The sequence below is a fragment of the Struthio camelus genome, chromosome 2 (assembly GCF_040807025.1).
Source record: "Struthio camelus isolate bStrCam1 chromosome 2, bStrCam1.hap1, whole genome shotgun sequence".
Lineage (NCBI taxonomy): Eukaryota > Metazoa > Chordata > Aves > Struthioniformes > Struthionidae > Struthio > Struthio camelus.
Window position 1 is genome coordinate 141,119,891 of NC_090943.1, and position 17,159 is coordinate 141,137,049.

General features: G+C 38.0%; 1 protein-coding gene across 4 annotated transcripts in view; it reads right to left on the reverse strand.

Annotated features, from left to right (window-relative positions):
• Positions 1-17,159, reverse strand: part of SPIDR (scaffold protein involved in DNA repair) — a 212,745-nt gene that overhangs the window by 3,767 nt on the left and 191,819 nt on the right. For all 4 annotated transcript variants that reach the window (XM_068932758.1, XM_068932757.1, XM_068932756.1 and 1 more), the window contains 7 exons: positions 14,834-14,921; positions 12,236-12,379; positions 12,079-12,138; positions 8,389-8,587; positions 7,264-7,416; positions 1,697-1,790; positions 69-183 (listed from right to left, as the gene is read on the reverse strand). In XM_068932758.1, coding sequence (XP_068788859.1) covers positions 69-183; positions 1,697-1,790; positions 7,264-7,416; positions 8,389-8,587; positions 12,079-12,138; positions 12,236-12,379; positions 14,834-14,921 — 853 coding nt within the window. The remainder of the gene's footprint in view (positions 1-68; positions 184-1,696; positions 1,791-7,263; positions 7,417-8,388; positions 8,588-12,078; positions 12,139-12,235; positions 12,380-14,833; positions 14,922-17,159) is intronic.

A 17,159-nucleotide genomic window follows, 5' to 3' on the forward strand; every position in this document is an offset into this window, starting at 1 on the left:
GTACTTATGTGTCTATACATATCTAGCCTCATTATATCCAATACACCCAAACTCATCTTCTACCATACCTTTACTTTTACTGTACTTTGAGATCGAGACGGACAACTCAAGAAGACTTCCAGTTGCATTTTCACAACTGGTGAAATTACAGCTTCAGAGCACTGGTTGCAATACAGCAGTCCACTGAAACATGCAAACAATGATGGAAAAACACATGGAAAAGTTATCAATCAATCATAAAATTAACACACAAACAACTAACATCTGGTCTATTCTGTAAAATGCTTTGCTGGTAGACCTGTAGTAGAAAAGTCTATGGTGGAGATTCAGTTAACAATAGCAAACAGAGTTATGTTGGCAAAGCTAAGTAACCTTCTTGGAAGACATAAGCTCTTCTAGCGAAAGGTATCTTCCTTCTGTAAGTTTTGACAAACATGGGGGAGGCTGCTGTTCACAGCCACCTCACCTAAGCAGATATGAATCTCATAACCTTCTAACTGTTATGGCGAAAAAAAAAAAGAAGCTATAGTATAGCTTTGGTCTAAATAACATATTGATTTAAGCCCTCATTCAGCAAACACTCAATATTTTCAGCACACACTTAAGCCATATGCATGAAATTAAGCACAGCAGTAAGTGCTTGTTGGACCTGAGGGCTTGAATGAATGATGTTGGTGCTAAGCTAATCTCCAAATAAAGCAAGAGAGTCCTTCAGAATATAGAAAAAAACTATGAACTAAACTACTTTGTATACACGCATACACTCGTATTTTTTTGAGTGACAGAATAATACAGGACAACCTTATTCAGCTTTTCAGCTCCCCCCAGCCCCCCCGCCCTCCTCGAGGTTGTACATAACAAAGCAAACGCAGTAAAGCTTTTCTTACTTAGGAAAATGTTATTTATTTGAAAGTGATCAAACATTACCCTACTTCTCCTTAAACTTTTTGTAAGCTTTTCCAGTACAAAGAACCCTCTTTCCTGCTTTTTACACTCTGCCTGCCCTCTCACCACCAGGTTTTTATCCCACCAGGTATCTCACACGATGCAAAAGCAAGCTGGCTAAGTAGCTAAGAGGACACTTCCCACGAACATGCCCGAGTGATGTGGGCTTGGCATTTCAGGTGACAACAGGTTCTGTAAGATCAGTATTCACATTTGTGACACTCATATTTCCAGAATTATTTTACATTATTTTTAGAAAGGTTACAAATTTAATAGGTTTGAATGCATCTCTTTTGCAGTTACGTAAACTATAGCAAGGATCACAGATCAATTTAAAAAAGGAGGTGAATGAGTGGTATACCTGGTAACAATGTAGGGCAGAACACTTGAAACTACTTGAAACTACTGTTCAAGAAGCTTAAAATCAGCCCTGTGAGTTATATGGCGTGTTCAATAAAATTACTATTGTAATGCAGTGGGCTAAGAAATCTTTTTAAGCACTAATTCAGGATTGGCTTGCAAAATTGTGATTACTGCAAATTCAAACCATTTCATATCTACTTGTATCTTTCTTAATAAATTAATCTAACCTTGCTGGCTTTATCAGTCCATCAGCAATAAAAATACTACGTCTCAGTGCTAGGAAGGAACAAAGTGCAGCCTGTGCCTGCAGGAATGATTGCATCACCTATTGCTGTTATGGCTACATCTGCAAAACACCTGGAATTTTAAGGAGCATACTGACTCTTACCTGTCCTGGGGATAAAGTTCCAATTTTCCATTGCCACATCTGTCACATGTAGGCCAGGAGAAAGCAGTGCTCTCATTAACCCCAACAACAGTGCCTAAAAAAAAAAACCACCTTATAAAATACTAAACGTAAGCTAGCAGACTTCTGCCTTCACAGCAAGCTTGATCTTTTCTGACTCTCGTCTTAAGAATAAGACTCCTTCTTTCATGGCACCACAGTAAGAATCAACTTCTCCAACAACCTCACTCTTTTTCTTCTTCCTCCCTCCGAAAAGGAATGTCATCGCGGCACAATGCATAAACCATCTAAAAGTATCAGAAGATGCATATTTGAAAATCAAACTTCCAGCAGGTTCAGTAATTCTGGTTTGGGATTTTTTTTTTGCTTTGGTGTGGTTTTTCTCAGACAGGACCTCTGACATTTCCTTGGCAAGAAACACTTATAAAAGCCATCAGGTCAGATAGCTTGGTATCGATATTTAGGAAACACAGGACAATCAGAAGACACAAGCCTTTTCAGAAACAGTGATGCCAGTTAAATTCCATTAACAATGGAGTTATTCTTCATTTATACTGATTTAACAGAGATTAGATCTGGCCCACAGATTTCAGTCTGTGCCTAAGAAGGGAATGCCAAAGATACTTTGGACTAATACAAAGGGCCTTGCTAGTTCTGGCGAGAAAAATATATTCGGAGTTTTATAAGAAGCCAATAAAAAGTGTATAATGTGTTATAGTAACGATATGCTGGAGTAATTAGCATTACTTATGGAGAAAACATAAGCATTTTCAATTATACGAGGTGGATCTCCTGGAAAAACAAAACTGCAAGAGACTCCTCAGTCTGGTACTTCAGAAGTACAGGGAGCAAGAATCCCAGAGTTTTATCATACATTAAATAAAATAAAGCCTTGGAGTCTAGAGATCATTTATACTGACTGTAAAACAGGGTGGTAAATCCTTACTTTCCCGACTCACCTAAGACAAGGACTGGCAGAAAGGAGGGAAAGACATGTCAGAAAGGAGGGAGAGACATATGACAACAAAATCTTCATTTTCTTTGCAAATTCAAAGGACATCAAGTCTGAAGATCAGGAAAGCTATTTCTCAGATAGAACATCTATGACCCAATTTCTATGCATATAACAGAAGAACATGGACTACACTGACAGAATAAGCAGGCCTGGGTATTTTAGAGGGAACCCTTGGAACGTTACAGCAATAACTTTTCTTCAGCTTTTGTGATAAACTAGGAGTTTCGATCAGCTACTACAATGTAGGACACTTCCTGCCACAGCACAGACGTGTTTCCTCTGTTCATGAAAAACTACCAAAACTACCAAATTAGCTTGCTGAATAGGTTTCTTTTTTTCACAGCAATTTCACTTTTTCATTTTAACATAACTTTTTTAGATAGATCTTTCTTCCCTCTAAGCCTTTTCAGTCCGCCCACAAATTTTGTACTACGTTGCAGCTGCAGGATGCCAGGGCACAAGCAACACAAATACATTGGAAGAAAATGAATCAGGATCAAACTGACTACACTGTGTACAGTGCAAAGGTTTATTTTGATGACAGTGTAGAGTCCCCTTGTGGAACCACAGAAGATCACTGAAGTCTGAACAAATTCAACTCAGGGCAGCAACAGATCAAATAATCCAGTGATAGCCATTTGCATCCTGCACGCAAAGCGATTTCTCGAGCTAAAACTGCTCAACTGCTGCACGCCTTTGTCAAATCTTCAGATTTTCCTTTACTTTCAGAGACCTTTCAGATATTCTCCTGAGATCCTTCTGTTAAATGGGAACATATACCCGTAAGTTGATTTTCACATCTACTCTACATTTTTCTGTGTTGTGGTGGACACCTTCAAGAAGAGGCTGATCAATCAAGACAGATCTGGAAAAAGAGATCTCTGGTGAGGAATGCAAAGGAGAGTCGAGGATTAAAAGTAATGCTCTGGTTGAAGGATCAAAAAATGAATAGCTATATATATTTTTTTCCAATCAGTTACCCTGATTAATGAATAGAGAGGGAAAAAGTTCAGTTAAAAACTGAGACTTAGGTAAGATAACGAATCCCATTTTGTTCAGCTTGTTAAAAGGACAACTGAAAAAAAAAATGAGTGAGGGCTGAAATATGAACACATCCAATATCAAAATGCAATCACCAGATTCGAGTCCTATACCACAAAAATATCATTAATCAAGTAATATTCCCACACCGCGTATGTGGCATGAACTACCTACAATTTGTTCAACAGAACAGTTAAGAGGAAAAGCAGTTCTACGCAGCGAAAGACTGCAAGAGCTGGGACTGTTCAGCCTGGAGAAGAGAAGACTGAGAGGGGATCTCATCAACGTGTACAAGTATCTGAAGGGGGAGTGTCAAGAGGATGAGGCCAGTCTCTTCTCCGTGGTGCCCAGCGACAGGACAAGAGGCAACGGGCACAAACTGAACCGCAGGAAGTTCCGTCTGAACCTGAGGAAAAACTTCTTTCCTGTGAGGGTGAGTGAGCAGTGGAAGAGGTTGCCCAGAGAGGTAGTGGAGTCTCCTTCGCTGGAGATATTCAAAACCCGCCTGGACGTGATCCTGAGAAATATGCTTTAGAGGACCCTGCTTGAGCAGGGAGGTTGGACCGGATGATCTCCAGAGGTCCCTTCCAACCTCAACCATTCCGCGATTCTGTGATTCTGTGAACTGACAACATTTAAGTCATCCTGACCACTGTTATACAGGAAAAAGAGGTCAGACATTACTTTGCAATGTACAACAATGAGAAAATGAATCTCTGTTGACCCTAAGCTTACAGCTGAGAGTGACAGACCCATCTTTAAAAGAAGAATAAACTTTCCAGTAGTAAGCAACCTCAGGTTTTCACTCATCTGCTGAAGAGCAATATACTGTCCATCGTAGAGCTGATATGATTGAGCCTCTCTGAAATAAAGATTTCTGACCGACTCAGTGGATCTGTTTGGATTGCAACATTGTCCTTTTGAGGAGGGAGGAAGAATCTGACCAAGCACGACTGGAAGACTTCATTGGCAGAACACTAATAAAAATAATTAAAGACAAGTGGCAGCAAGGAACATTCCACTTACATAGAAACAAAAAATTATTCCCAGTGAGAGAGGTTAAGCCCTGGAACAGCTTGCCCAGAGAAGCTGTGGGATCCTAGGAGACATTCAAAATGTGACTGGACCAAGGCCCTGAGCATCCTGATGCAACTCTGTAGTCGGCCGAGCTTTGAGCAGGAGTTTGAACGAGATGAACTCCCAAAGTTCCCTACAAACAAAGTTATTCTAGCATTCTATTTATATACCTGATAAACTCTTTCCTAAACTTCCCTTCCAAAGAATGACTAGTCTGCCTAAACCTGGCAGGCAGTATGGTCTGTGCCCTCACCTCCACCAAACTTGGCTTTCGTGGAGGTGCTGATGCTCTGATTAATTGCTGTATCCTTGGATGGGGAGTTGAATGACCACCTACATTTTTCACTGACTAACAAGATGTTTTTCCAGGGCGGCTTCACTATGAAGGCACAATGCCAAATCCCCGAGCGCCTGGAGGAGGAGCAATGACAGGAAAAGAACAGGCAGAAGCAATACTTCAGGAAGAGGGAGAGTCTTTGCAGCACCTTTGGGTGTTGTTAGGTGAGAAGAGGCCTACGTACAGTGTACGTAGGTGACCAAAAGTACAGGAAGTGAAAGGAGGGCACAAAGAAATAGAACAAACATTGGAACAAAGTACAGACTGCTTCTCACTGAACGCCCTATTAACAACTCTTGAGTTTTTCTAGAAGAGATTGAGATGGTGAGGGAATTTCACAGAAGATATTTTTTCCCGCATGAATTACTCCTTTGGATACATATATTCCCACCAACAAAGTAGGGCTAAAGCTGTTAACTTTGCTTCTTCATTAGAAAGATGTAAACACTAACTAGCCAAATTTCAAAATAGTGAATATCTACCATAAATGCTATTAAACAATTTTAGTTACAATAGCGCACACACAAAAAGAAAGTGCAGTTTATCCTCTGTACGTAGAGCTAGCATAGGTATGAAAAAAGGTATTTTATATTCTACATCAATACAAAAGTGTGGGAACATACTGATAACAGCTACCCTCAACAAATTTCAGATTAAGCTAGCCAAACACGAGGTTGCAGGATTAAGGCTGTCACTCTTCCATACGCAATGAAGAACGAGGAAAGCCTGACACCTCTAAGGCATGTAAAGGAAAGGCTTGTTTACACAAGGAATCACAAAGTTGTATTTTCTTTGCTTTATGGGAAAAAGAAAGGACAGAGAAATATTTTGCTTTATCCTACTATATACACTGTTACCTGAGCAAAAGAAGAAAATCACTTCTTGTACTTGGTATATAAAAAGTAAGAGCAGGCAAGTGATAACTGTTGGCATAACTATTGGAGAGGCTGAGGAAAAAAAAGCCAAAAAGTATTTCATAACTGGTAATAAAAATACCTTTCAAGAAACTCACAATATTGATGTGAGATGTGCATAATGACCAAGACTTAGAGTGAAGCGCCTGTAGTTGTGTTCGTTTTTCATTATGCAATGAAAGTTCAAGATCTGTTAGTACAATGTGCTCGTACATTAATCACAGAGACATTGCTAACTGGTGGCTCTACCAAAACAGTAGGTATTTTTAGTAAGGGTTCTGAATCTTTTTAGTATATTGCTTTAGATCTGGAAGGATTCATTACTACCCTTTGTAGTCATTATTTGCTATCATTTGCTATAATTTCAAATGTTTAAGTGAATATGTGAAGGTGCAAATGTGAATTAGCATCAAGAAATTTTCTGAAAGGATTACTAGAATCTTAAGAATTAAATTAAGAAAGGAAATTGTCTTTAAAAGGCAAGATTTACTGGGCTTTTAGTAATTTTTCCTTACAGGCACTCCACGACTGAGAGGTTTAAGAGGCTGACCGGGCAAAGTACCGGAACATACACTGTAGGAAATGTTTCTGCATGATTAGGAGAAGTTAGAAAATACATTGTTAAGAAATGTTTCTTTATGGTTAGCGGTAGGACTGAGGCATTAGACAAAGCAGTGATCCAAAGTGGCTAGTAAGCAAGTATTGGCCAAGTCATGCTAGATGTCTATGCTGAAACATTAAGTTACCCTATTTCAGCAAAGCTTCAGGGAAAGCAGAAGCTAACCCCTACCATTCAGAATCTGGCTTACACACGTGCCTAAAAAACATTCGTATACCTTAGTGTTGCCAATACCACGAAGGCTGGTGTGAACAGAAGGCTCCTGAAAGAAGACTGTGCAGGAAAGAATATAATAAAATAGATTGTACATCAAACATTTATTCTAGGGTATCAGTGACTGGGAGTTGCAGCCGGGCAGAGCCTGGCCAATAAAAGACAAACAGAGCCCACAAAGAGGTATAAAAACTTAAATATCCTAATGACCTACAGCAGTAATGCTTTTTTATCCCTGTACACCGTTTGTGCAAGAAATCAATATGAGGACCTGAAAGATTAAAGTGAACACAAATAATTAACCCCATTCATTTCAGAAAAGGCCACACAAACCTCTTACAGTACAGATGGAATTGGCCTGTGTTGTAGAATCCAGCTCATCGAGTTTGACAGGGCCAGTCAGCTCACTGAGGTCAGCACCGGCAGCCGAGTACAAAAGAGGCTTTTGTAATAAGAGAACAGTACGTTCAACACAAATAATCCTACCTGCCAACAAAGACATTTCAATTCAGTACAGTAACAAGGAAAAAGGTGACCATGTTAATTGTCATGGCCAATACAGACAATGATCTCTGCCAGTTACTAAACAGATGGACAGATTCTGTCAGGCTTTCCCCACAACAACATATTTTGCTTTCAGTGACACACGCATCACACTCCTGTTACGCTTTGTGATTCCTGGGGAAACAGATTTAAAAAAAAAAATTTAACATGGCAAAAGAGAACCGGATTCCATTCACAGCAGCCTGTAACAGATTCCCTGGAAACTTGCCGTTACTGTCTCTTCCTTAGGAATCAGTGAGAAGGTGCATGCAAAACTTTATTCTCCAAAGGAGAGATTTTTTGCCCAGTTTGCGTGAAACGAGTGTACGACCTCTGCTAGTAAAGGAAAACAGAGAGGTTAACAGATGTAGTAACAGCACACACAGCCATTTACACAGTTTAGTGCTTCCAATCCACTTACATTTGCCAAGTGACTGAAGGCTACTGACTTCAGATGTGAATGACACATGCTTGCACCAAATAAAACCATAGGTGAGCAACTACAGAATGAATGGAGAGTAAACTATCTTCTTTATGATCTGTATACTGGTAAAGGCTCCTTTTAGAGGGACTAAAGTTCAATAAATCAAGTTTCTGCAAGAATGTAAAAACTAATGAAACAAAGTTTCCTAATATCTTTGAGTCTTCTATCAGCTATCACATTTGATTGACTTTGGTCATTAAATTCAAAAGTCACCAGGGAAGACAGACAGACAGACATATTGGTGGACATACAGTAAGATCAATTTGAAAAAACAAAAAAGAAACCAGAAACTTATAGGAAAACCTACAGTTACAACCCCCTTCAAATTTCTCATCCAAAACTTGCCGTGTTCCATCTTCACCTGAGAATGAAGGTGAAGGATGTTATTTCAGCTTGATTCCAACCACTTCCAAGCCACAAATAAAGCTTACCGTTTCCCCACAGCGCATCCCTGAAGAAGACGAGGCGCGAGGCGACAGCGAGGGCTTCTGTTACCTCCGTGCTGAGAACACACGATGCAGCAACTGACACAGCAGCAACTTTTGGAACTATATGAACCTCACTTTGCAACGTGAAGTCAGTCACAAACAGCCAAATCTCCCTTTGATTTATAGGAACACTGCATTTTGTCTATGGTTTCCAAAAAAAAAGATGCAAAATTGGAATACAGTCATCAATTTTTAGACGAATGAAAGGCTACAATAATATTTTCTGAGCAACCAATAAAGCTGACATAATCTACTACATTTAGGGTTTGTACGGAAAAATGAACCAAGGCTTTACTGGATTTTTTTTTTTTCCTGAATGCAGATATAGACTAACATCTTCTACCTTAAATTAACTTTCTGAGGTTGGGATCTTGGCTTTACCTTAAACAACTATCATGTCTTCCTATAACTCACTTTGACTGTACTTGGGATTTGAAAATATATTTTATAAAAACTTAATGGTCTGTTTTTATGAACAAAGACTTAAATAATTTTTGCCTTAAAAAAAGAAAGGCTAAGAGTACTACTACTTTCATTTCATTTTTTACATTTCTATGTAAGCACATTTTCCACGTATCGTTATGTGATTCTCATGAGCACCATTCCTGGGCTAAAAGCTACTGTAAATTACAAAGCTGGATGTTTTTCTTTCTGTTGAACAAACACAAATTCTTGAACGATACACAGAAATAGGAAAGCAGATGACTCATCAGTAAGACACACAGGAATGCACCATGACAGTAAAAGTTTCCTGCCTGTTTAAGATAGGTATAAAAAGATTCTGGTATGGCTAAAACAAGTTATATCAAAACAAACGATGTCACAACCAACATACCTACGTTTTAGGTCAGGCTTCAATATCTGCAAACAACTAAAAAATACTAAATCACTAGTTTTCAAAAAAATTTCATATTATGATGAGAATGAGACAGATGATTAGACAAACATTATATACATATCAAGGCTTATTCCAGAGTCTCTAACAAAATCAGACGGGTTACAATTTGACTATCCATGCTTTTCTTCTTTTTTTTAAAAACAAACTTTTATAATCTCTCTCTCTCTGTGTGTGTGTGTGTGTGTGTGTGTGTGAATTCTCCTATGTTTTAGAAAAGCTAGGTTTAATAACAAAACATATTTCACATTTACCAGAAGCCACTTGTAACTTTTAAAGATTCTAATATTTTAAAATATTTAACTGAAATTAAATTACTTTCTTAATTATTTAAAGAAGTTTCATTATTAATTAGTCTGTCAAATAAAAGTTCATACTTAAAATATTTAAATGAAATTTAAATACTGTAGTGACTGGAGAGATACACATCACGTAAGTATTTTATTTCCAAATTTGCATTTCTCGATCATAAGGCAATGTGATGAGAACCTTGACTTTTTGTCTGCAATTGAATTCAAACCTTGCAAACGCTAACCGTACCCAAATTAGCTTTTTGCTCATGCTAATAGCTCTTAGAACAAATGCAGTAATTGGAAATAATGACTGGTAAAATTCATAATTCAGCCATTATGTTATCCCCTAATACAATATATGCTGCCTATCGCATTTATATTGTTTCTTTCTATAGCAGCTACATGCATTAGAGTGCCTCCTCTATGCAGATAGCATTAAAACAGCTTAAAAAAAAGGATTCGTAATGCTGTCCCCAGAGAATTACTAACACATTAAAAGCTGAGCTTCAGAAAAATCATCTAAAAAGTAAATAATAATAACGGCAAAAATCACAAGTTAGTATAAAATCATCATCTTGTTACGTGTGACAATTTGTTCTGAACAGAGAGGACACAACAGACAAATAGCAGCAGGATTGAGTTATAAGGAAGGACAGCTCCTCAACCACAGATGGGATATATTTCCTCATATTCCTTCTGCACTGCAGTGCAGATTCTGAGTAATAATAAAAGCATATTTCCATTCCTCCTTTACACAAATGAAGCATCTCAGAATACTGCAGCTACAGTGAACAAATACTATTTTTAAAGCGCATTTGAATTAACCTATGTAGCAGATTATTTAATAATAAGTCTGCAAAATAAGTCCCTTCTTCACATATTCTAGCATGACGATTTTGCACGTGAAGGATTAATCCTCCTGCCAGTAAACAAGTTGCTGTTTGTGGCATTCTTCTAGAAGGATTAGGCAACTGATACACTAACAGCGGGTACTTCAATTCACGTTCGTAGAGCAGTTATGCAAAAGTTAAATACCTTCTATTACTTTTTCAATATTACTTTCAAAAAATTTATGAGCTCAATATTGTTCGCTTATGAGAATTACAGTTCCACAAGTGAACAACCATTAAATAAAACAGCTAATAAACCTTCCAACAACAAGAAGAAATAGTAGACTTTTTTTTTTATTAGACAAGCTCCCGTTCTTCAAAAATACATCTATTCCTTCATCTTTTCTCTAATTTAGTGTTAAAGTGCATCTACACAATACTGATGGTGCACGGCATCTCAGATGCATATGGTTTTGGTTTCACGCTTGAAACCAAATATATGTGGCTAAGATACCGCTTCCTAATCTTGTAATCATTTTTTTAATAAAGCAGTTTTCTTGGAAATAGGACATGTCCACACATACATATGCTCATCTTTCTGCTAGCACCCTAAAGATCTCATCAAATTAGCTGTAATTTCAAATGTGTGCAAATGCCCTGCTGTCACTTACCACGGAGAAAAAGCACTGCTAAGTGAGAAAAGATACTCCCCATCACAGGAGTCAAAAGTCCCTGAAATCAAAATTGTAACACAGTGGCTGCTGCAGCAAGAGGACAAGACCTAAGTTAAATTTAGGTCCCTCAGTGGTGGGAAGCATCTCCAGCTTTTGCTGGCCCTTCAGGAATTTCTTTGTCTTTGGTTCATATGCTTTGATTCATACTTTGTTTCTTGTGGAGCTGATTTACAAATTATCCTCCACCAGAATTCATTGCTGGCTGTATTAGGATCCATTTGCCAGGAAAAAAATAAATAAATCAGGAACAAAAAAGTCCTTTAACTACTGAGGAAGTTAGCAACATTTTGAAAGAAAGCTGTAGTGTCATTCAGAAACAAATAAATAAAACACAATTATAAGCTCTCCAACATAATATGGATGGCAGATGTATTTACCTAAGAGTTCCTCCTTTCTATTAACTGGACTATAAAAGCCAAATTTGCCTGAGGGGCTTCTCTTGAAGTCAACAAAAATGGTCCACTTGCATGCAAAGCGCAAAACTGTGTTTTTACATAACCATCATCTGTTAAACTCTATCCCCAGACACTTAACTGGCCGGGAACTTTTCAGTACGTATCTAAGTATTTAGCTCCAGTGCCAGTCTCAGCTAACTCCCTGGAAGCTCCTTACCAATATCCAGGGTGAAATATTGTCTCTGATTAGATAACAATTAATTGAGAAATAATTCACCTTCTAGACTAAATGGGACTTGAGACTGAAAATGCAATTCATTGCACCCACTCACAGGCATATTAGACCTGTTGATAATTCTGCTCACACAGCTCTTGAAGATAATCCAGAAACACTTTGTTTTTCCTCTAAAAATGACAAATGCTGGCTTCTTCAGACATACATTATATGGAGTTTAAATATATTGCATTACTAAATGAAAAGATTACCTGCAGCCTTAGATACAGCACTCGTGCCCAAAAGCTACAGCATACATTACAACCATCGATCTGAAAATAATTGTGCAAAAACAGGGAATGAGACAAATATGGCATTAGAAATTTAATGTTACAAAGTATTTGTTTTATGACTTGTAAAGCAGATTACCTGAAGAATTTCCTTTAGACCACGAACAGCTGGTGGCTGGTACAAATTAGAGATCTGTTCTTCCTCATCTACTTTCACATGTATTTCACCAGACTGAACAGTAAGAACATAACAGAAGCTGGGAGGAGGAAGATTAGTTGTCATCTATTAGAAAGGAAGGAAAAGAAACGGGACTTTAAAAAAGACACTTTAATTTGGTTAGTCAGGGTTTATGATGTTAGATAAAAAAACAGAGTTTACATTTTGAGAGAGAGAAAAACAAAATTATATGGTTAAATAACAACAACTCTCTGAAGCAGAAGCTGATTTAATAAAACAACATTCACAAGTTACAAGTGAAATCAGCTTGTGTGCATCACTCTTTCCAGAATTTGACATCGATCCTCATCACATAAACATCTCATGATTTGGCACACTTGGCAAACACTGTGACTATTTCAAGGTGGCTGCTGTTTCTAAATTTTTGTAACATGGTGGGAGAGCACTGATTTTTTTTTTTTTTTTAATATCCATAACTTTTCTGAGATTTGGGGACTTTTGCATGTGGGTGGGTTTTTGTGATAGTAAACAGCTGAAGAACTTTTAAAGCTGCCAAATTAAATCCAGGGCAGCACAAGGAGATAATGAAGAACAGGAACTCAGAACTACAAGAACTTTTCTCTTTGTGCTATGCCAGATTTGTCTCTCCCCCTTAAAAAGTGTTGTGACGTAACAACCTTATCAATCTCCATTTAAAGAGTTGCCAAACTAGAAGGGCTTCTCAGGAATGAAAGACAATAAAACAAAATAATTTTTATTGTGTATTTGGTAAAATACTGTTCTCGGGATGCTTGCTGTTAATAAACCATTTCATTTACTGAAAGAAATATGAACCTATTAAAATCAGCTGCCCACTCACTGAAAAAATTCTGCATAAGGAAAATAAATGGCAAAAAGACATCAAACCAAGTTCTGTTTGCCTCTGACAGCATTACAGAAGATAACTGCATGTACATACAGCTCAAAAGAAGTCAGTTCCACAGGTGTCTTCCCAGCAATATTATCAGTGTGTTACTAATATTATTTGTTTCCACGTATAAAACTCTACCTGCTTACATAAAATTATACTGCTTGTATCAAGAAAAAATTATCACAGCTAAAAAAGCCCATTCTTCCAAAAACTTGCAGCAGTAGACTACAAGTCTCTTGCTCTTGCTTGGAATCAATCAGTGTTCCAAAATCATGACAGAATTGTAAATTGCATGATTATGGAAAGTTTCCTCCATTTTTAGATGGCTAGTAAAATAGAGAAAATGAAGAATGCATGAAACTCATTACAATGCTAAACAACATTTAAGAGCTTTGCCCCATCCATAAATGCTCTCGTTCTGTTGTCCACAATATCTTTACACATAAAACAACTTATTCTTCCGAGAATTCTGAACTATCAAGGGAGAATTAAGGAGAGAAGAGCAGCTTCACTTGGTTTCAGTCTTAGTTTTATGTCCAAGGTCTGAGCTTTTTATTCTTCAACACAAATGCCTGTATAATGTAAAGAACACTGTACATTGTAGAGAAAAAATTCTCAGACATAAGAAGTTACAAACAATATCCACCTTTAGTTTCCTCTGTATTTCCAGCTTTTTCTTCTTTTTTAAATCTTGCATCCTGATTGACTCCTAGGCTCTAACACAAATGTGTAACACCATAAGCTTCTTCCCCAAAGAACAGGTACACGAAACAGCAGGACAGCACAAGCACTTGGTTTTTAAGAAGCTGCTCATATTACCAAAATGCCACTCAATTTGACAAAACTCCGTTTCCAGTATAGAAGCTTATTAAAGGGAAATTCAAGATGCAATTCTAGATCTGCAAAAGTGTAGTAACTACTTTAAATCCACTTTAATATCTCACATTAGAAATTTTCACGCACACACACCAAATCACAGAAAAGCTGAATACTTTTTAGTAAATTAAGATTGCTTCTGTGTTCATCCTTTGACTGTCTACACACGGGACAAATATCAGTCAGAATCATTCTAACTAGAAAGAGACCTGATTCCAGCAGTCAGTCTGTCTTCACAGATGCTAAACTTTAGAAAAGTACTTTTGAATCTAAGGCTGAGAAGTGTTTCAGAAGAGCTAGGTAATATCACTGTATATAGATTTCTTGGCTGGGTCCACATTATCTAATATATCTTTCCCAGGGCAAGGAGAGGACAGGAATAATTTGTCTGGTCGCTCTACCATTCTAGCTCTGGAGGATTAATGATGGGGTGACGGCATCATTTTGGAAACAAGATGCTGATTCAAAGGGCTTCAGGTTAGGCTAGGACTGTTGTCCCAGAAGAAGGGTTCTTTCACTCAGTGTGCAATGAGCCAAAAAACAAACAGAGTCGAGGAATTTGTTTAATTCATTTCTGTGCAGAGATGGGTGCTAGGTGGTAATTCCACAAAGCTAGCCCATACCTCCAGCAGGATGAGGCCAAAACCGGTAAGACAAAACTCAGTAGCTAAAGAGACTGGGAGAATCTGACTCCTAAAATAAACACAATTACACTACCAATAAAAATAGTAATTGTGAGTGAAGAAATACATGTCCACAATAACATGACTTACCATTTCACAGTCTTGACTTTGTCCAGGAACTTTTACAGGCACTGCTGGAGGCCACAAACTGTCTATCAGACTAAAAAGTCCTAATGTCCTTCAAAAAGAACAATAAAATCAGGTTTAAAATGTTTTCCAATATTATATGTCATATTAAAAAGATCGATTTAATTATTTAAATATTAATTTAAAAGATTAATATAATTCAAACCAGTGCACGATTATGAAAACAATTTTAAATCACATTTGTTTTCTAGAAGCTGGTTTTGATTTGGTCTAATTAAAACTCCATCATTTCTGCTGCAGGGTGGAGAGCAAGGGAAGGGATGCATCACACTCAGTGACAAGCAAGTCACATTTAATTCTTTGCCATGAACAGCCTGCAGCATGACAAAATTCAGGGGAACTGGGCTAAATGCTAGCTTATGAAGGACAATGACACCAATACAACTTCTTTTAAGAAAGAGCTTCATGACATAGCATTTTTTACTTGCAGATTAAACAAAATGTTTTGCCTTTATCATTTCTGCTTCCTACTTTTCTCTAACAGCTGATCATAAATGCTTTCAGGAAAGTCTGCGACCAGCCACGAACATCTAGTAGAAAAACTGGCAAGCTTTTCTCATCTTAAATGCACTCAGGCCTCAGAGTACAAACGTGCAGAGATCCACCTCCTTCCTGCATCCCCCGTAATTTAGCTATAACTTTTTATTTATTTATTTTTGCAAGTTTCCCACTTTTCCTTTAGAAATAAACATAAAATCAACAGCTTAGCACATTAAGGTAAACTGGCACAGACTCTGAGCCTGCTTTAGCATTCAAAGCGGGAATGTGCAGGAGTTCAGCAGCTACTTTGTCAGCTGATAGGACACCCAGGCAGTAAAGGCAGGAACGTCTGAGGGAGAGGCCAAGAAAAGAATTGAGGGAGGGGAAATAACTACAGACAACCAACTTGAAAAGGCATGCGTTTTGGAACTAAAGCTTTTACCTATTTTGTCCTAGTTCTCTGGGAATGTTCTGTATAGTTGAACCACAGACATCTGGATTTTAACCCCACACTGCCCTCCAGAACAAGCAGTCTGTCCCTCAAATTAAGAAAGCCACTACTTCTGAAACAGCTCTAGAAACGAAGTCAAACACTTGCTAGAAGTGTTACTCACTCCTGAACAAAACTGCTGGAAAGGCATACTCAGTGTACAGCCCTAAAGCACCTTGCAACATGCTGCTTTTCTTCAAGGAGTCAAGGAAACTCTTCCTTAAAGTTCTGCTCAAAGCTCACTTCTGATTAAGCTTACTAATGCTTATGTACTTCTGTATTTCTCTAGTCTTTCTCCTTATCCTTAAATGTTTATACTTTGGGTATCTATTAGTCTTCCTCCGGTGACTCTTCATAAAGCATCATATAATGTTAATAATGACGCCTGGTGGACCAGCAACTAGAAGTGTTATGAATGTGTAGTTCAGACTGGATTTGTGGAATGAAGCTTTCGGGTCCAGATTCAGGCAATGGACTAGCAGATTAAAAAGATGACTTTGCCATCTGTAGTTGTGCTCCCCAGACTAACGAACCAACCACAAACACAAATATGCTGCCCTTCTAGAGAAATGAACTTGACTTACATGGCATCATTGCTCAGTCAAGGAAAAGGCTGAGTTCAGATGCTGAGAGTTTTGTTTGGTTTTGCTGTTTTTAATGTTTAAAACATTGCAACATCCAAAGCAACCCTTCTTAGGTATTACAGAGACTTTACAGCAAACTGACCACTCCTGGACTCCTTGATCAGGGTGACACTTTCTGTCCTGTATTAAACAGAGTGATTTCCTCTCCACAGTCACACGAAGATCAGTGCTCAGTGGAACTAACTGGTTCCGTTAATTTATTTGAATGAAAATGGGGAGTTATAAAAAAAGAGAATAGCCTTCTGTACAACCCAGGCAGCTGCAGGAGTGGCTTTCCTCACAGGACACTGGCTATAAAGACAACGGCAGACTGATCCCTCACTAAAATCTGTATTTTTAAGCTTGTACAAGAGACACAAAGTTGTCCCGTATTCTGCAGTTCTCTTCCAGCTTTCAGTCACATATCAGCATATTCAGGACATCTGGCAAATTCAGTTCTTCAATTATTTGTGTTCTTTTGGAGAAGGTGGTCTATTGCTTGAACTAGGAGAACTTAATTATTAGTAAATTACTGTATTTCTTTACAAATAGGTAGAGGAACAGAGTGTATAGAGACTATCTCCTGAACATCTCGGACTCATCCGTTGCTTTGATACTGGTCAGGCAAACGACAGGGATATTTAACACCTGAAAGATTTGCAAGCTCCACATCTCA